The sequence below is a fragment of the Sceloporus undulatus genome, chromosome 9 (assembly GCF_019175285.1).
Source record: "Sceloporus undulatus isolate JIND9_A2432 ecotype Alabama chromosome 9, SceUnd_v1.1, whole genome shotgun sequence".
Lineage (NCBI taxonomy): Eukaryota > Metazoa > Chordata > Lepidosauria > Squamata > Phrynosomatidae > Sceloporus > Sceloporus undulatus.
This window is the reverse complement of record NC_056530.1, coordinates 21,922,206-21,942,814: the sequence shown is the minus strand read 5'-3', so window position 1 is coordinate 21,942,814 and position 20,609 is coordinate 21,922,206. Positions and strand designations below refer to the sequence as shown.

Genomic DNA, 20,609 nt, shown 5'->3' with positions numbered 1-20,609 from the left:
ATATAAATCTCCAATATAAATCCCAGAATTCCATAGGATGGAGCCATGGCACTTAAAGGGGCATCAGTCTGGATTATTTCTGCAGTGTGGATGGAGCCAGTGTCCTGGACTGGTGCACAAGTTGCCAGATTGAAAACTGGACAGGGCTCCCCTGAACCTTTAAAGGTTGCATAGAAAAGGGGACACTGGAGCAAGAGGTGCTTGTCACACAACCAGGCAACAAGCAACACTGGCTGGAATTACCTCTTGCTACACAAAAACTGAAGGTGAGGTAGATTGTGAAGCCTTTGCAATGGGCCTGTAGTGAGGAAGCCCTCAGTCAGGGCTGTCCCAGAAGCAGCACAGAGTCAGGGAGGCTACCCTTTGCAACAGGACAATAAGCTATTTGAAAAGTGAAGAGGGAGAGATACCTCTAAACATGGCCTAAATTATCTTCATGCTTCCATATAAACACTTGAAAAAGAAAGAATGAATGAATGAATCTAGGCTATCTTGTTGTATTCATCTACCACAGTCAGTGTTTCTTCTCTGCACTGAGATAGGAGTTTTCCTGTTCCAAGCCACCCTGCAAGCAGGAAAAACAAGGAACAAGAGCATACAGATCCTGATATTCTTTATTTAGAAATCTAAATCTCTCTCATTTCCATTTCTGGCCCCTTTCCTAACAGGCTCAACCATACTCCCTGCATCTTCACACAAGTCTCTCTTTTCTGCTCCATGTTTCCTTTTGGCTCATCATGTTGTCTTTTCCCTGAATCATCAGCTCTCAGTTTTCTTCTCTTGCTCTGAGCTGGGCTTGGGCTGTTCCTCCATTGGGCTGGGCGACTTTTCCTCGGCTGCTTGGCTCTCTTTTTCAGGCTCCTCTGCTGAGGGAGATGGTTGGTTAGCTGTGGGTGGTTTGCTTGAAGATCCCTCATCTGAACTGCTGCTGGCTCCTCCTTCCTTGCTTGGCAGCTCCTGTGGAAAGACACAAAACGCCCGTTAGAGTTCAGAACTGATCAGCAACAACAGACATCCAAAGGCTTAGACCTCTGTCTGAAGCAACTTGATTCATTTTCATGTTATTCAAACTGTGAATCTGATAATCTCCAATGCCTTCCTATGGTGCGTGGACACATTTGGAGAAATGTACTTGGACAATAATGAACCCAAACCCACTCTTACAGAAAGACAAGAGTAGCCCTCTGAAGACTTTGAAGAAGTGTGCCAGCCCAGTTTGTACTGTTAAACTGGTTTTATTTTGTGTTGAGAGAACTTGGTTGCTCTCATACCAGAGAAGAGCCATGTACACTGTCCTGAGTTCATGGAAGGAAAAGTGGGATTGTAAACGTAATAAAACAAATGCAACAAAATACTCCTGCGGTTGATGGGAATGGGTTTGATAACGGGAAAGAAAGGTTTGGGTACCTTGTTGGGCCAGGGTCCCTCCAGGCTAGAATCCAGCAGAGAGCCCTCCCCACCAAAGCTCTCATCTTCCTCCTGCATGCTGATGAAGATGGTGGGAGTCTCTGGCTCTGGAGCCTCCTCTCCCAAATCCAGAGACTCTTCAGCAGGAGGGGGGGCTGATGGGACTGAAGGGCGAGGCTGTTGTTGTTGTTGTTGATGCTGCTTCTGTTTCAGCTTCTGCTCTTCCTCCAATTGGCGCTTCAGAGCCTTTTCCTGTGCTAAGCGGAGGGCAATCATGTCCTGAGACACCCGAGGAAGAAGCGGCTGGGGTTCTATTTCTTCCTGTAATGGAAACAAAAGTTTGTCAGGCACAAAAGCCCCAAAACAAAACCCTTCTTCATTCTTTCAAAGTCTCAGCTAGCCCAGAGTGCAACTGCAGAACATTCAGGTTGCTTGCTGGGCTTCCGTTTCCTTCACAGCTGCAGAAAAAAGTATTATCACTGGTTTCTGTCTGCACTACACTACAGAAAGGCCATCGGTATGAATAGCAGGTCTGTAAGTCTGAACTAACCCAGCGAAGTCCCATAATATTGCTCAAGTGTATGCGGTTGGTTGACAAAATTAGGTTGTTACATTTATTATATCAGCTGCAAATGTTGAGCTTCAAACAAAAAGTGTGTGGTGTGGGGGTCTTCTAGCAGATAAGAAAAACAAAGTTCATATGGTTTAAACATGAAAAGACCCTGGTGACAAAGAAATGTGTGGAAGAGAAAGTGCGTCAACCTCTGTTTCAGGAGATTTAATTCATGGGTCTGTGAGCAAATTCAGTGGGTCTCAGGGCTAATCTTTGGCCCCTAAGATCCGCTGAGACCACTCAGTCTACCAAAAATGCCACCAAATTTAGGGTGGGGGAATACCCATTTGAAAAATAGGTATTGTAGAGAAAGGGCATCCCCAATAGATATCTGCTCTTCTGTTTGAAGATCCTATCATGGAGAGGCCTTTGCCCACTTGTAAATAATCTTTCTCCCAGTTTTGTCTCCCTTCACTTTTCTGACACTCACAAAACCGAAATATCATTATATGGTTATAGTTACTCAGCAAAAACCTCAATTGTTCATGGTAATGAACCCCTGTTCCATGCTCTCACCTCTCTCTCTCTCCTCATCGCCTTGCTCCTGGGTGGGGCAGTGCCTCGCACTTCCTCTGCGGTCTGCAGTTCCTTCCCTTCGATGTCTTGCTTATTGCTCGCTTCCAGGATAGCCATGGTGGAATTGGGCACATGAGCTTGCTGAAGGTTGGGGAAAGCAGAGACACAGAGAGGAGAGTCATACTATCAGGTTAATGATTAGCAGTAATCAAGACAGGACTAATGAGAACATTTCCTATTTCTTAGTACCAGGGAGTGACTGCAATCTTGTTTTGAATTAAATTAATCACAGTTAAATTCAGATGGTTCTTCAAACCTGCTTTAAATACTGCCCTTCCCATTGGTTTAGAGGGAACTACTCTATGACAAATTGCATATTAAAATCTAAATGCCACTTCAGGCACACCATGAGTTTGAGACTCTGAATTTTGATTTGACTGCCACCAACTTCCACCCTGCTCTTTTCCCAGCTCCATTTGAACAGCATACCTGATGAGGGGTGAAGGAGCGGACGTGGGCCAGCAGAGGCTCCCGCAGCTCTGGGCATTTCTCAAAGACAGCGCTGAGCTGCTGAGGAGGCAACTGGAGGACGACCTGGAAGGACTGGGGCTTCGTACGTTGGCAACACTTAATGAAGCCCTCCCAGACCTTGGGATACTTCCATACCTGCAGAGGAAGCAAGGAATTAGCATCAGCAGTAAGGATTTTCTCAGTGTTTTGCCCCTCTGGTAAAAAAAAATACAGGAGTGGCCGTTGAGGATCATGTTAAGATGCACCAAGCTGACAAAGATCTCTAGTAGAAAAACTGTGAAAATATGATCTCTTACATAAAAATTAGTTTTTCTCTCTGTTTTTCTGCCAGTCAAAGAAACAATGGCCATGGAATTGCATCAGCAACATAACTACAAGGACAGAACTCCTTCCTTGTAGTTATGGCTGACAATGCCACCCCTCAATATCTACCTCTGCAGCCTTGCAGCACTGCAACCAAACTGTTTCTGAGGTGCTGGGGAAATACATTTCCATCTCTCAGGCAACTGGAGAAACTCCTTGAAGTGCTTCCACAACTGTTTGTCTGAATCAGCCTTGCAACCGGTAAGAGTGCTGGAGATGTCATTTCCCAGAGCCTTGGAAACTCTTTGGTGTTGCCAGAAAGCAAATGTAGGTTATAGGGGTCATGTTTGGTTGTTCACAACTGGAAACATGAATTCTGCCAGTCACACGATCACAAGTCCAGTTTAAGATCTCATAACTGCAGAAGCTCACCTGCTTCAAGATGAGTCGGGAGAGGATGTTCATGACAAAGCCACCCAGGCGGGGATACATGGTCAGCGACTGGATAACTGTCCGCATGAGGAGCATGGGCAGTGGGTTTTGTTCCATGAGCTGCTGCATCACCACAGCCAGAACCTCTGATGTGTACACATTGCGTTCAGCAAAGCACAGGTTGGTGGCTGTGTGCAGGGAAACAGACAAGAAGAGCAAGTAACACAAGGGAAGAAGTGTGGGGAAGCCTGCCAAAACATGGCCAGTTGTTGTTTCCAATTTATGGCAATCCTAAGCCAAGCCTGCCACAGGGTTTTCTAGGCAAGAATTGCTCAGAGGAGCTTTGCTATTGCCTTCTTCTGAGGCTGTCAGTGTGTGATGTCCCCAAGGTCACCCAGTAGGTTTCCATGGTCAAGACAGGATTTGAACTCTGGTCTCCAGAGTTCTAGTCCAATACCCAAACTGTACCAAACTGGCTCATCAGGAAAGAGTGTTAAAATTTTTACTTCCAAGTAAAGGTACAAAGGACCAGAATGCAAACTTCATCACGTGCCCTGGAGCCCTCTCCCGACTCTGACTACTGTCCAAGTCAAATGGAACAATCTCTATAGAAGAACTCATGGGGAGATTTAACCTACATACCTGTGCTCTTCCTTTATAGCCATAGCATCCAGAAATAGCAGACTCACAAAACAGTAACAGTACCAAGGAGGATTCGTAAACAGCCAACCCAGGCCTACCATTTGAAGTTTTCAAGATCACAAGAACCCTCTTTTTTCCCCTTCACCCACAAAGAAAAAAATGAGAAGATACCCAGTCTTATGCACACAAAAAGGCAGCCATACCCTTGATGATAGACTTCATGTCACACTTGGTGGAATCAATGTTGTGGAGGGCTATCAATAATTCACCAGGATTCAGAGGGGAGACAGCAGAGTTGCCTTCACCTGTTGGAATTGTGGCAAAAGAAAATCAGCATTTGGCATAAGTTGTAGTCTCCAAAACCATTTTTTCAAGGCTCTATCAGATTTAGGAGAACAGATTCTGATAAAATGGACAGTTAAGTGCCATTTGGTTGATGTTTTCCAATCCATGTTATAGCTCTGCTATTCACAGACGAGTTACATTACAGCTCTGCTGACTATTCACAGACAATGAGCTACATTCTATTCACTCCTCTTTTCCCATCCCTAGGACAACTTGTCCCAGCTAAACAACCCCCATTAGAGAAACTCAAGGTCTGCTTGCAGTTTGGATCCCTACCATGTTGTGTTCCCAGCAGGCGATTAAAAACTTCCTTCACAACAATAGGGTTCAGCTTGATAAGCTTTGGGAGGGCCTGGATCACCTCTTTCTGACAGAAAGAAGAGAAATAGAGTTTCAAAAAGGAGGACAAAAAACTCACATTGCATTTGTCAACAAACACTCCTGAGGCAGAGACCTGGTTTCTGCCATCTGACACTCTGAACACTGCCCCGCTTTCCACAAAGAGACATGTATGCTTAAGATACTTGGTGCTTTAATGGCAGGGCAGAGGATCCATTAAGCAATCACAAGAGCACAATTAGTTTTCTTGATAGGAAGGACGTCCCAGACTTTAGTAGGCCAGCCTCGGCTGTGTGACACTATCAATACAAGTTGAGTATACCAGAATACTCCAAAATCCAAAACTGTCCACATGGGTGGCTGAGATAGTGACATGTTTGCTTTCTGACCATTCAGTGTACACAAACTTTGAATCATGCACAAAATTATTACATTTTTACACTTTGGCCCCATCTCCAAGATGTCTAAGTACATGCAAATATTCCCCCCCAAATTAAAACAAATTCCAAATCCAAAACACTTCTGATCCTAAGCATTTCAGACAAGGAAGGCATGACCTGTACTGGCAGTTTTAGTTTCAGTGCCTTTCCTAATGATCTCCAGAGTGGCATTGGCCTCTTTCACAGTCACCTCACACTGGATCAAAATTTTATCACTGACTGCTCTTCTTAACTTCAAATAACCTTCTGCACCCTACTGAAAAATACAATCAGAAGATGCTCAGGTCCAAAGTGACTGCCAGTTGGGTAATGATGAGAGACATCATGGATCATAAACCAGCTTTGTACTGGGCCTCAGAGAATACCTTTTCCAAGCCGTTGAGGACAGGGATAAGAAATCGGACATCTGGGAGCCTTTTGTTGTACAGATCTCGAACCCGCTTCACTAACTCTGGAGACGGAGGAACTGAGTGGAAAAACTAGTGTTAGATTATGCAACAGAACAGAACCAAGCTTGGATAGCACACAGCCTAGTCCTACAGTAGTTCTCAGACGTCTTTACTCAGATAATTGCTATCAGCCACTTTTGAGTCCCTGGGAGAGGACAGCATGCCCATAATCATTTCTATTCAGCCATATTAACATGTAGACGTCTGAAGTCTCCAGACTTTGAAACTAAAGGAAAGAAAGTCTGTATTGTTCCATCCCTCCACAGAACACTAAACATGCTTTGCCTACCTTTATCTGTGAGGCTGTGCAGGCAGCGGGTCACCAAGGTCTCTGCACCTTTGGGGCAGTTTTTAACCAGTTTGAGCAACTCCTGGGAATTCATGCCCATCCCACGGATCTGGAGAAGAGGAAAAATGAAAACAGAAAGATGACGAAGGGAAAGGAGTAACATGTCAGGAATGGGGAATCCCTTACAACAAGGGTGGGAAATGTCTTTCAGCTCAAAGGCCAAATTCAGTTCCAAAGCAATTCTTTGGGGCCACAACCCAGAGGTACTGTAGGTGGGTCCAAAGATACCAGAAGCTTAAAGCTCTTATTCTGAAAATCTGAGACTGCTGCCACACTTGCAGAAATAAAGCAGTTTTGACACCACTAAACTTCCATGGCTCAATGCTATGGAATTCTGGGATTGGTAGTTTTGTGAGATATTTAGCCTTCCTTGCCAGAGAGGTCTGGTGCCCATCATACAAATCTCAGAATTACATAGCACTGAGCCATGGAACTTAAAGTAGTATCAAACTGCTTTATTTCTGGGGCAGTGGGGCAGCAGCCTGAGAAGAGGAACTAAGTACCTAGAAGGGAGGAGTTGTACAAAGTCTGGAAAACCACCAGACAATAGAGTTTTGGTGAAACAGGTTCTGAGGAACCCTCTCCTGATCCCCAGGAGAACTGGATTCAGATCCTTCATCCAGGCATGAAGTTTCCCATCCCTGGCCTACAAATCACCATCTAGGCTGAGGCTTCCCAAACTACTCACTGGCTGCTCAATAACTCTGAGGACGGTGCGCTTGATGTCGGCAATGGCCTCTGTGTACACAGACGCCAGTTCATGGATCAGTTTGTGGTTTTGGGGCAGAAGGGCCAGGTAGAGGTAGAGGCAATGCTTGATGGTCTCTTCTGTCCAGGGAGCAGCCACCTCTGCAAGGCAACAAAGAAGTTTGGAGAGGAAGTATATTCTGTACATATGTGTCCCATTATATATTTCTGCACAAGTGGAACTGAGGACTATTCTACTTCAGTGCGTCTTTATTATTATGGGACAAGCCCCAACCTGCAGCTCACACGTATACACACCACCTTGACCTGGGTCAGATCAATTACCTGTATCTTTGTCAGCACCAAAGAGGACCGAGGGAGGATTGGGATGGACCAGGAGCTGCAAGTAATTCAGGGCAAACTTCTCCACATATTCCCGCAGTTGGTCTTTCTCATACATCCGCTTGATGAATAGGAGCGCTTGCTGGCGAACCTGAGACAGAGGCAGATGGGATACTATAATAATCATCTGAAATACCAGCATGAAGTTGCAACACTTGTAGGGTTTTTGTGTGTTTTAAATTGGAAAGCTTCTTTAATTGTTCAGAAACTTTTTAATTATAAATTGGTTTGGTTTTCTTTTTCTTTTTTTGGTTGTATTATGTTTAACCTGTGTTTTTAGGTCTGATGCTAGAAGAAAGATTAAATCAATAGAAGCAATAGATTAAATAAATGTGGGGGGAGGTTTGTTGTTAATGTTTGCCTTCAAGTTGATTCTGATTAATATCCTAGGATTTTCTTGGCAAGATTAATTTACAAGAGATTTGCACTCACCTTCCTCTCAGGATAGGAAAGTCAAACTTGCCCAAAGGTACCCAGTGGGAAACTTTGGGCAATGGTTTTCTATGACCAAGCAGGGATTTGACTCCCAGTCTCCCTGAGTCCTAGTCCAACATTCAGCCTATACGGCTCAATTAAAATAATCTGTGATTTATCTGAGGATTTAAAGCTGCACACAGGCTCCCTCACACCAGAGCATGATGGCTATTTTTGTACTACGATGTCGAGAATTTCCCAAACAGCATAGCTACTGGCCATGCTGGCTGCTAGATTCTTTGGTCTGCTTCTGATCACCAACATAAGCTGGTTCAAGACTCACTTTGTCCTTCTCATGGGAGCTGAGGTCCAAGAGAACATGCAGGTACTCAAACTGCCTAGCTGGACGTTTGAAGATCAGATCCCGAAGCGTTGACATGCCCAGGTACGTCCGGCTCTACAAGAGAGTCAAAGAAATATTCTAGTCAAACCAGAATTCCCAAAGGAAGGTAGGCCACCTTGGGGAAAATGTCATTTTGAACACACTGGATAAGATCCAGATTGGGGTCATATTATATACTTCTACACAGTTGAGCTGCAAAAAAGGTTTCCCTACCCCGTCCTATCCATGGCAGTCCCATCAGCCCTCCACAAAACATACCAGATTGGTGGGTTCTGCTACAAGGCGTGTACAGCAATGTAGAGCAGTGCTTCTCATAGTATCTGAGGCGAGGGCCCAGTAGGTTGTGGGTTTGTTTGTTTTTTCTAATGTATAGGGTGATTCAAAAAGAATGGTGCAAAAGTAAAGCTATTCTTATTTGGTTTTGCACTATTCTTTTTGAATCACCCTGTACCAGGGACCAATATCTTAACTGTGTCGACTGGCTAAAACTGTTTCCTTCTTTCCTGGAAACGCTCCATGGACTGGCAGCCAATGGCTCACAGGCTGGCACCAGCCCAAGGACCACCATTGGTATCGGGAAAGACCCCCAAATCAAGGGGTTGCATGTTCCATTTGCCTGATGAAGAAACCAGCAGAACTTCAAAAGCTTGTATTATGTATTTTGCACATTTTGGTTAATCCAATAAAGATATCACTGTTTTTGTGGATGTTATTGTACATCCAAAGGTTGTCAGGCTAAGGAAGACTGTTACACTCACCTCATCTTCACAGTACTTCCGAATCACCTCCAAGGCACTCTCAGTGATCAGTGGGGCCTCAAGAACTAACTTAGTGAAGATCCTGTGGGGTGCAAATCCAGACAGAAACTCTCAGAAAGAATTTAGAACAAAGCAACAAAAAGATGTAAACAGTAAATAATGTTGTTGTTGTGTGCCTTCAAGCAGTTTCTGACTTATGGAGCCCCGAAGGCAAACCTATAAGGCATTTTCCAGACAACATTTGTTCAAAGATTTGCCTTTGCCATCCTCTGAGCTGAGAGAGTGTGACTCGTCCAAAATGACCCAGTGGGTTTCCATGACCAAGCAGGGATTTGAACCCTGGTCTCCAGAGTCGTAGTCCAATGCTCAAACCACTATGTCATGCTGGCTCTTTAATACTGTTATTATTTTATAATAAGGATTGTTAACATTTTGTAGCAGCCAGTTGAATAGAACGTTCTTTATTAAGCAAATGTCCTCAATTTATATCAAGTGGTTTGAGTGGTTGTTTTTTTTAAACTAGTTTTTAACAGGAACCCTGACCACAAACATTTAAAACAGAGGTTGGATATCCATCTCTCAGGATTGTTTGAGCTGTGTATTTCTGTGTGGGTTTAGACAAGATGGTCCTTGTGGTTCCTTCTAACTCTAAGATTCTATGAATCTGAGGAGGAAGAGGAAGACAAAAAGGAGAAAGAGAAGAACAGCAGCAGCAACAACAACAACAACAGAAACTCAGCTGAAAATGGCAACTGGAAGTGATGTGGTGTCATTTCCCATGCATCTAATTGCCCCTGTGAAGCCTGTGTTTGTGTGTGTGTGAGAGAGAGCGATTGAGAGAGAGAATTGCCCTCCACTTTCTGCACAGTAGCCCACCCCTGATCTAAGGAATATTTTCTATCCCCGATCCCTTCTACATCTCCGCAAGGGCAACTACGCACCCGTCCTTTTGATCCGGCTTCTCCTGAAGCCCAGAGAGCAGGCCGATGAGACACTCGTCATAATTGTTGAGAGAGCCAGAGGGATACTGACTCAGGTAGGCATTGTACTCCTGGTACAGCCAAGCAAAGGCCAGGTCTAATCGGTTGCGGATGTCCTCTAGGATGAAGGTCAACACTTCATGCTTCAGAGGGACATCAAACTGGGTCACCAGGGCTGAGAGGATTTTCACACGGGCCTGCCAGAGGAAAGCTAAAGATGAGGGCCATGTCCCCAATATGGACAGCACTAAGCATACCCAAGTTCTGAAGCACTTGCCTGAGCAGCCCCGCTGTAGGCCACAGCCTTCTCTGAGCGCAGGATCCGCTTCAAGGCTGCCAGCTTCAACTTGCCCTTCTGTACGTCCGTCAGAGGCTTGATCACATCGCTCAGGCGGAAAATCTTCTTTCGTCCACCAGCACCAGCCAACCTGAAGAGAGACCAGGAGAAAGCCTTAAGATTGGAGTTTGCTTTGGTGGCAGTAATGCAAAATACTGATGGATATCAGGTTCTGGCTGGGCTTTATGTTAGCATTACAGGAACTGGGTGGGAAAATATCCAACTGTGGCAAGACATTGAAAATATTATGAAGATCCAGCACAGGAAACCTCCAGAATCTAAATTATAAATTAATATAAATTAACATGGTTATCGCTAGTCTCTTTAATTACAACAGAAAACTCTCTAACTGAATCTATTTCCAACACATACACATGCCAATGTACACACAACCCGCCATGAATGAAGTGGCTTGGATGGCTCTGACCTGGGCTGGGTGGAGGGGATGATGGGTTCTGGGCGTCGTTTGGCCTGCGGTGCCCCCGCCTCAGCAACAGTAGGGGAAGTGGAGGCCTGAGCTCCCACCACCGAAATAGCCTGGCCAGCGCTGAGCGTAGAGAGGCGTCGCTTGATCAGCACACTTTCAGGTTTGGCGATTTTCTCTTCTTTTATTGCCTCCTTGGCCAGTTTGCTTTGTTCCACACCTACCAGGAGTGGGGATGGATTGAGAGAAGAGCATTATACCCTGGCAAAATATAGCCTACCCTTGCAAATTTCACACTACTTTAAATAAAAAATATCTAGGGAAATCTGAAACACTGCAAATATCTATTTCATTTTTAGTATATAGCTCAGTTTTATTGTTTGCAAAGTTGGGAAAAGTTAATTCTGTGGAGCAGAATTTTCCAAATCTCTCAGTCAGGAGAGCCAGCAGGGGAATTCTGGGACCTGAAGTCCCAAACAGTAATTTGTCTAATTGTCCAGCCTTGAAAATAATACTTCTGAATTAACCTGCTGATCGCCTGACAATGAAACTATGAAATAGTCAAGAACTATTCCAGTCATATGTGTTAACAAAAGGGTTCTTTTAATCCTCCAAAACACACACTCACATACAAATGAAAAGCAAAAAGGCTTACACAACAGACACTACATATTGCGAAGAACAGTACCTCCCCTGTACATTGTATCTTTGGTGTAAGTATGGAGTAGGTCCCACCAAGTGCTATTTGCAGACCTACCAGGTCCCAACCCAGCTGCTGTCATCTGGGTAGCCATTAGCCGGGCAAGGTGTTTGATCTGCACTTCTGTACCAGCTGATTCCACTGGTGTGTAGGTTGCTTGGAAGGAAGCAGGCATGTTCTCAGGTAGGTAGACCATGCTGATGAGCACCTGGGGGACACGGAGGAGAAGTTAGAAGAGCTCAATATATCACAGCCAAGTAGGAAAGCAGGTCTATCTTTGAAAAAACCTCTAAATTTGCTGAGACTTTTTTCCGTCAAGATTTTACAACTGAAGCATGTCAAGGATAGTTCAGCAAAGCATCACATGCTTTTGATGTTATCTGAATATATCTTTCAACAAACAAGGCACCTCCTTTCCCTCCACCCCAAAAGCACAGCGTGCTGGGCCTCCTTGTCTCGAGGAATGTTCACTCCCAACAGCAACAAGTGAACTGAGCAAGGATAAGCAATGACATTTTTTACTGGTTAAAGCGAAGAATACACACCAAGTTGGCCACATTATCTGAAGTCAGAAGAGGCTGCAGAAACTCAGCGGTGATGTCGATGTCCGACTGCATACTGACTTGAATGGAGGGCTTAGGGCTTGGGGCAGCCACCTGCTCCAAGTCTTTATCCTCATCATCCTCCCCAAGGGATGGTTCTGCAGCCAGGAAAGGAGAAGGACAGGAAGAGAGGGGAGAGGTCATGGGATAGGCATTACATAATTGTAATTATCATTGATGATGCTATGATTTTTATTTGCTGTCAAATCAGCATCAACATTTGGCAATTCTATGAATAAGAGAGCTCCAAGAGCCCTGGTCATCAACAGGGCTTGCAAACTCATGGCAGCCGTGGCTTCCATGATTGTATCTATCCCCTTGTAATCTGGTCTCCCTTTTTTCCTGCTCTCTTCCACTTTATGAAGCATTATCACCTTTTCCAATGAATCATGTCATTGCATGACAAATTACGATAACCTCAGTTTAGTCACTTTGGTTTCTAGTGAGAGTTCAGGTTTAATATACCCTGGGACCCATCTATTTGCCTTTTTAATGGTCCACGGTATAAGTAGAACTTCTCTCCACCACAACTTTCAAATGACTTAATTTTCCTGTCTTCAGCATCCAATTTTCATGGCCTTACATAAAGACTAGGAACACTACAGCATTAACAGTACTGACTTTGGGAAATGTGTGTGTACATGTGCCTTCATGTCAACTGTCAACCCATGGCAACCCCAAGAACTTTAGGGGTTTTCTAAGGCAGGAAATACTCAGAGGTAGTTTTGCTAGTCCCTTCCTCTAAAATACTGCCTACAGCATCTGGCACTCATTGGCAGTCTCCCATCCAAGTACTAATCAGGCTTGACCTCACTTAGCTTCCCAGTTCAGACAGGATCTAGCACCTTCCAGCTATTTAAGGTTCCCAATAATATATCTTTACATCTGAGGAAATTATCCAATTCCTTCAAAGCTGCCTTTCAAAGTCTTAGCTTTCTTAGCTACAGTGCCCATTTTGACTGAGAAAAATATACAGAAAATCTTTAAGTGTCACAGAACTTAGAAAAGAGACTGTTTCTCTAACAGGCCTTTCCTGCCCTTCTTTTGTCCACTCACCAATCTTCATTTTCTTCATGGCAGGATCACTCTCGTCGCGTGGGCGCTTGCGCAATTCCTTCAGGTTGGGCATGTTGCGGGTGATTTCAGCCTGCTGCGTGCCCAGGTCCATCAGGAGGGTGGTGATCTGGGCCTGGAACTCCACTGATGCTGGGTGCTTCAGGACACTCAGCAGGTGGAGCTTGAGATTCTTCCTCACACTGCTCACCTGGGACTTGGCCAGCGTTGGGGGGAGATTGGCTGTCAGGAAAGTAATAGGGGGGAACAGTTAAGAAGGCAGCAGTATCAGAGGTTGTCTGATATTCCTTCCAAAAATAAAGTTTTTAACATTGGGATCAGAAGAGAAGCAAGGAATCGCTGGCCCACCACAACATCCCTGTAGCCCTAATAGTTCGGATCTGGTCAGCCCAACCAGTTACGAGCACAATGTTGAACTTGGCTGCTCAGAAATAATCTTTAAAAAATTCAATTAGACAGCGGAGCTCAAATTAAGGATGGTCTGAATCAACAAAGGTAATTAACAACAACAACAAAGCACTCTATGCACCATGATCAGAAACAGCAGGTTCAAGGAGACTTATAAACAAAACCTAGACAACTTATAGCAATGGAGGAGACCATAGGAAGATTTCTTATTTCTGAAGAAAGGGAGTATAATGGTTTTGTAAGCCCCAGTCAATAAAATGGATCATAGCCTATTTAATCTAAGTCTACCTTCAAGTCTGTTGATGCAATGAATCCAAGAGACTTACCATGCAGTGTCTCATAGGCCTGGATCACCTCTGACATGAACATGGGCCGCTGGCGGGCGATGGAAGCCAGAGAGCCCAATGCTGCAGTCAGGTTGATGCTGGAGATGGCTGGATGCACCATGAACTTCAGCAGTTGCTCCAGGGCTGCTTTTCCTTCTTCCCACAAAATGTCTTAGAGGAAAGAATGGGGAAACCAGAGTGGAGAGCTTAACAGAAATCATGTTAGCCTCCAACATGATAACACTTTGCCATACCACCCCTGCAGCCGATGACTGGATGGAGGGGATGGAGTTTGAGGACAGACAGACTCTTCAGCAGAGATGGGAGAGCTGTAGCTTTCCAGATGTTAGTGTCAACCCCTAACAGTACTGACTACTGGTCCTCCTGGTTGGGGCTAATGGAAGTCCAACATCTGCAGGAACAGTTTCCCCATCTCTACTATACACCTCATATTGCTGTGTGCTTTAAAATCATTTCTGATTTATGGCAAACCTATCATGGGGGGTTTTGCTTTTGGGTTTTTTTGGCCCGATTTTTCAGAGGAGATTCACTTTTGCCTTCTTCTGAGGCTAAAGTTCACCTCGTGGGTTTCCTGAGCAGAGAAACATACTCTGGTCTCTGACAGTCCAACACTCAAACCACTATACTGTACTAGCTCTCCCTCTCTACAGAGCACTTAATCCAGCCCTGTCTTCAGGTCAGTGGAGTGGGAGCACTGTATTCTAAGGAGTCATGCCATCCCTCTTGGCTTTGCATTCCCATTCCTCCTCCTTCTCCTTACTGTATTTGATGTAGGGATGGTCAGTGGGAACCCGGTCAAGACTGATGTCATTCTCGTGACGCTTGGGCACTTCCGAATCTGGCATGCGGGGTGAAAGGGTGATGATCAGTCCCTCCACAAACTTGACAGCATGGGTGCGGATCCCGTCATTGTCTGAGTCCAGCAGCTGGATAATTTCACTGGCCATGGCTGATACCATTTCCCAGCAAGCCTCTTGCATGTCATTGATGACTCTGGATTTCACCATCCACTGTGTGAAGAAACAAGGAAGGGCTCTGCATGAGCAGCTAGAAATTTTCAGGTAGCCATACAGATGTGGGGAGCAGGTAGAACAGGGACATTTCAAGACTCCAGAACAGAGCCACATGGGAACACTTCTTGATTCATGCATTCCTTTCACCCACAGCCACAATCAGAGCATCAAAAATGTACTTTTTTGGAGAACAGTTCTCAGAATCTTGATGCCAACTAAATTCTGGGAAGTACAGTTCAAGAAAGTAACCTTTTGAACCTCTGGCTACATAACACTAGCCACAGATTGTGGTTTCTGGAAGCAAGATCCTCCCTCCTGAGAATCTTGGGATTCAATCTTTATTTTACGCTACATAAACTTTTGGTTACAGAAGAAACCTAGAGGTGTGTTGGGTTTTCTTTGTGCAATTCTAAATGTCGGGGAAAGAAAAGTTCAACAGTTCATATAGATATTACCAGGATTCCCCTGAGGTATAAATAAAGCCCTGGCAAGAGGTCAGAGCCTGAAGAAAACTCTCACAGTGAGACAAAGAAACATAAAAGTGTTTTGACTAAGGCAGTCACCCTTTCATTCCATCACAGAACATAGGGGAAATGCACTACTAAAAAGTGTGTGTGTGTATTTGTGATGGGTAAATGATTCTTTCCCAGAGCTTGGAAAAAAGTAATGCTTTGGACTAAAGCTTGAAGAATCTCTCAGCTAGTATGGCCATACTCTCCCCAGTGTAACTTTGCCTGATTAATTTTTTAAGGAGCGTCTCATACAATTTGATTTGTGCTGGAATAATGCCCTTCATGCTTTGTGACTGTGCTGTTCTGTTCTTTCATGCATCATCCAAAGGAGAAAGGCCTCACCTGCAGTGCCACCTTATACAACTGTGTCATGGCAAGGATCGCCTTCTTCACCACGTTGACATTTTCATCCCTCAGCAACATGTTCAAGTTAGCAATAAGCTTGAGCAAAAGCTCTGTGTCCCGTTTGCTGGAGGCAAATGGAGAAAAGGGAGAAATGAAAAAGATAGTAATGCAAAAGAAAATGGTACAAGGGGTTGACCTATAGCACCTAAACAGCCAGGCCAAGGAAGCCATTTTGCGAGACTTGAGGAAGGTTATCAACAACAGGAGTCTTTCCATTGGCAAGTCAAAAAATTCTTATGTCATTAGGATTTTAGAAATGGACTGAGCTGGGCTTTTAATGATATGCTGTATTGTCTTGTGGTTTTTATATAGTCTTTTAAATAACTTTCATCTTCATAATTTTATTGATGTTTTTGTACAGCTTTTAATCTGTACAGCTTTTAATATGTTATAAGATGCTTTGAGTCCCATTATTGGGGGAGAAAGGTGGGATATAAATGAATTAAATAAACAAACAAGCTACATAATATTATCCTCAAAGCCCCCCTCCCCAAAAAAGCAGCAGAAGATAGGATGTCTATTAGACATTTGATAAATTGGCTCACCAGGCTTCCTCTATGAACCCAATGACAAACTTCCGGACTTCGACTGACTTGTCTGCCTGGAAAGCTATGATCTCCTGCAATGTAGGGGCAAAGAGAAAGTCATTCAGTCAGTCAGCCCATTCTTGGCTCTGAGATATACCAAAAAAACCAGGCAAAGAAACCCTATTCCATTCTGAGCAGGTGAAGAGAAAGGTCAGAGGTTGACCATAAAGTCACAGTAAGGTAGAGTCATAGTGAAGAAAAACTATCCTTAACCAAGTAAAATTTTTAGAAGCTGTGGAGTTATAAGGCAGTTAGGAATCTCAAGGAAAAGCAGACTGAGCATTTCCCAAGCACTCACTGACTAACTGGCATTTTCTATGAACAATAATATCAACCTAAGGGAAAGGTTCAAGTTAGTGCATGCTTGGTAATTTTCCATTACGGTTTCCACTACTTTTTTAATAATTGGTTAAAATCTATCTCGCATACAGCTGTGATTTGCTATATGTTGCATGCTGCTAGTGGGTACGTTCCCCAAAACTACAATACATGGCAAGGTGTATGCTTGCTTCAGCGCCAGATTGTTCATTTTTAATACTGACATCTGGACCATCATCTTGTTAAATAAATTACTGTCTTCAATTCACGGATGCCTCCATTCTTAAATCAAAGAGGGGGACCATGTTCCCCCCCCCCCCATATAGGGATGAGAACACAACAGAAGGAACAGAGCCAAACAAGACACTATGAGTCACAAAGAACTGGAAAGCAGAAAATGTGGTTATTTCTAGCACTGGTCCAATGTATCTCCTCCAATCAATACTCACATCCAGGAAATTATCAAGCAAAGTGGGATCCTTGTTTATAATCAGTTCTTGGACCTAAGAAAGATAAAAAGGGGAAAGGAAAGATAATGCAGCCAAACATGGATGAAACAACCAGAAGACCCTTTCTGGTATAGCAACAGATTCTTTGCTAACTTGGCTAACAGATTTAAATTTTGCTATCTAGAGATACCAAGTCCTGCTAGGTCCTGCTAAACAAAATAATTTAACCAGTAGTTTTCATTTATGGTTATCCAGATGTTTTGAACATCAACTCCAAGATGTCTTAGCCATCATGGCCAATAATTTGGGATTCTGGGAGCTGAAGTCCAAAATATTTGGAAAATCACTGATTTAAGCAGAGAAAGTCTGGGGTTCAAACTTGAGAAATGCACAAGCGATTACTCACCTGCTTGAGGATTGTGATTTTAGATTCATTGCTGATTAAGGCTGCCTGATTTAGCAAATCCACAACCTGTTTTAACAAAAGAACAAAACTGAATCAATGTTACACATAATAGGCATTTTCTGATCTGTCTACCCCAATCTATGCACAAACATAAATAAGTGAACATTTCCAGTATTGACTATTATAAATGGTGGGAGAGAATATTAAATACACTGGGCTCAAACTAAGAAAAGTCTAGACTTCTGTTTAAAATTAGGATTTGCTTTGTTGCAAAGAGGTGACTTCTGGAAAACAAGGCTGTTTGTCTTCCCTCATATTTCCAGAAACAGATGATGGAAGGGTGCAAGTCATAAAGCACCATGTTTATCAGAAGACTATATGGACAAAGAGGCAGAAAAATGAGGAATAGAAGACCTGGGGAAAAATATGTCCTGGTTCATGCCATTCTACTCTCATGGAAGCTACATACATGCCCCCCTCTCTCTTGTTGACAGACCGTAAGATTATAATTGAAGGTGAGGTTTGCATTTAGAACAGGAATGGGCACCCTTTTAGAAGTTGGGGGGCTGCAACTCCCAGCATTCCTCACCATTTACTAGGGCTGATGGGAATTGTGATCCCCTCCACCTTTGGACCTAGATTCTCAGTTCAGTTTCAAACAAGTGTCATCTTACCCTTTCTGAGGTAGTCATGGTGTCTATGCCAGTAGTCTCCTCTCCAGCAAAGAACTGGGATGCAATGCTCATCCGAGAGAGGCCAGGGTCTCCCATGCTGCTCATATTCGCCATGGCTGCCCAGTTTTGCTCTCTTCAAAAACCGAACTCAAGGCAATCAGAGCAAGGCCTAAAAAAGCAATCACGAAAGGTGATATTAAAGCAAGCTGCATCACAGGAAAAGAAAGCTTTCAGCCTTCATGTAAGGATGAGGGAATTTGGTTGCTCGAGTCTATTCAATCTAATGCAAGGACATGTAGACCTATTTCTCCAATCACAGCATTGTACCAAATCTGAGTTTTGCCCACAGAGCTCTGTATAACCTAAAGGCTTGCATGCACCCTCACTGAGGAAAGATTATTGTTGCTGTGTGCTTTCAAGTCATTTCCATCTTATGGCAACCCTAATTTGAATCTATTTCTTGGAAAGATTTGTTCGGAAGGAGTGTGCCAATGTCTCCTTCTGAGGCTGAGAGAATGTGACTTGCCCAAGGTCACCCAGTGGGTTTCTATGGCTGAGAGAGGATTCGAACCCTGGTCTCCTGGGGTCTTAATGCAACACTTAAACCACAACACCGCACTGGCTCTCATCCAGGAAAGATTATGCATATGTCTGTCCAAGTCACTTGTTGTTGATTTATGCCAACCCTATAAATTTAATGGGGTTTTCTTAGGCAAGGAATACTCAGAGGTGGTTTGCTCAGTTCCTTCCTTCTTACAACAATGTAGGATTTGCAGTTGACACCATACTATTAGCAGAAAACAAGGCAACTGCTAAGGAAGATCAAGCAAGAAAGTGCAAAGGCAGGCTTACTAGGGAATTATGGGAACTGTAGTTTTATGAAAAATTGAGCCTCTTCTGTCAGGGAGCTCTGGTGCCACAATAAACTACATCTCCCAGGATTCCCTAGCACTGAGCCAGGGAGGTTAAACTGGATTATTTCTGCAGTGTTTTTTTGGACCCAAGAAGACACCACAGCCATAACCCAGCTTGACACTACTTTTTAACTGCCATGGCTCCATGCTACTAGGGAATCCTGGGAAATGGACTATATCTATTCTGCAGTGAGGACATTTTAAAAAGAAACTGAGAAAGCAGGCCAGCAGAGGATTCACTGGGACTGTGGCAGCCAAATGGGGAGAGGTGGAAGAGGAAGGATTTGAACCCAAAACCCAGTGCAACTCTCTCCAACCACAAGGCCACACCACCACCTCTTAAAAGCCCCTGAAATCTTAATGGACCCCATTTTCTCTTCTGACCCCCACCCTCCCAGTGCCCCCCTCCCTCCCTTCCTCCCTGTTACCATGACAACCCCGTACCCCCAATAGGCTTCATGACAGCCAGTAGGCCTCATGCTTGCCCTCTCCTCTTACCAACGGGGCCTGCTCACTTTTTCAGCGAAAGGAACCCAATCCTTTTCTCTTTTCCTGTCTTTTTTACCCAAGTAGCAGCCGGAAAATAACCCAATTTTTTAATTTTAAACTATTCGTCAGTGCGCATGCGCAGAAGCGAAAGGCTCATGGGTAATGTAGTCTTTGCCCCTCCTCCTCTTCCTCCTATAAAATGTCACCGCCCACTTCTCTCGCCTTTCGCTTCCCTTCTTTGGCCATTTGCGGGCGGGAAGCGCGGTGCACCTTGGGTAATTATGTTTTCGCGGACGCTTAGAGCGACGCAGCCTCGCTCGGTCCTGTCCTAAAATGGCGGCTGCTCGCAAAGGCGTGTGGTTAATGTAGTTTTCCAGGAAATGGAGCTCTGTTTACCTCACCTTTCCGGCCCCGAGAGGAATTATGGGAAATATAAATTATGGGCTCATTTTCATCACCGTTTGAGCAGCACTGAGGAAAGGCAGTTTGCTCTGGACTGCAGAAACAATGCAGTTTTAACACTGCTTTAACTGCCATGGCTCAGTGCTATGGAATTCTGGGATTTGTAGTTTTTTGAGGTACCAGAGCTATCTGACAGAGGCTAAATCTCTCACAAAAATACAATACCCAGAATTCCATAGCACCACTATTCTTTAAACTTTTTGCTTTAAAAGCCTGTCTGATTATAAAAAGGCTGGAAGACTACATCGGAGTCATTCTGGGTGGGGGATTCTGGGAGCTGTAGTCTTAAAAACTAACCACCAAGTACTGAATTGAATACTATAAATAAACATGCGTTGCGTAGGACTGCAATCACATCTCCTTGTCTTCCATTTCTCCATATAACAACTCCATATAGCAATAACAGCTTTCTGCTTCGGATGAGACTCAATAGCCTATGTTACTGTACTGCAACACCCATCATCCGTCGCAATTACAG

At 44.1% G+C, this 20,609-nt stretch overlaps 1 protein-coding gene across 2 annotated transcripts; it reads right to left on the bottom strand.

Moving 5' to 3' along the window:
- Positions 1–596: 596 nt before the first annotated feature.
- Positions 597–19,834, bottom strand: SYMPK (symplekin). 2 transcript variants are annotated; one of them, XM_042439020.1, is made up of 27 exons: positions 19,696–19,834; positions 18,267–18,435; positions 17,593–17,658; positions 17,187–17,240; positions 16,378–16,451; positions 15,770–15,896; positions 14,663–14,912; positions 13,882–14,052; positions 13,130–13,369; positions 12,017–12,171; positions 11,529–11,679; positions 10,775–10,991; positions 10,288–10,438; positions 9,972–10,207; positions 9,031–9,112; positions 8,213–8,326; positions 7,399–7,546; positions 7,055–7,215; positions 6,307–6,415; positions 5,934–6,034; positions 5,066–5,156; positions 4,648–4,749; positions 3,803–3,990; positions 3,026–3,202; positions 2,537–2,677; positions 1,408–1,728; positions 597–957 (listed from the first exon to the last, which is right to left on the bottom strand). In XM_042439020.1, exons 2-27 carry the CDS (start codon positions 18,378–18,380, stop codon positions 760–762), a joined length of 3,939 nt encoding a protein of 1,312 aa, XP_042294954.1. In that variant the 5' UTR covers positions 18,381–18,435; positions 19,696–19,834; the 3' UTR covers positions 597–759. The 2 variants fall into 2 exon arrangements, with proteins under 2 accessions (XP_042294954.1, XP_042294953.1); XM_042439019.1 differs by having other exon boundaries at positions 19,679–19,822.
- Positions 19,835–20,609: the final 775 nt, after the last annotated feature.

Coding starts and splice junctions, on each gene's coding strand:
- SYMPK (XM_042439020.1), bottom strand. CDS start 18,380: ATGGCGAATATGAGCAGCATGGGAGACCCTGGCCTCTCTCGGATGAGC. Junction 9,113..9,971: donor AAGCCGGATCAAAAGGACGG/GTGCGTAGTTGC, acceptor TGCACCCCACAG/GATCTTCACTAAGTTAGTTC. Junction 7,216..7,398: donor TGGTGCTGACAAAGATACAG/GTAATTGATCTG, acceptor GTTGCCTTGCAG/AGGTGGCTGCTCCCTGGACA.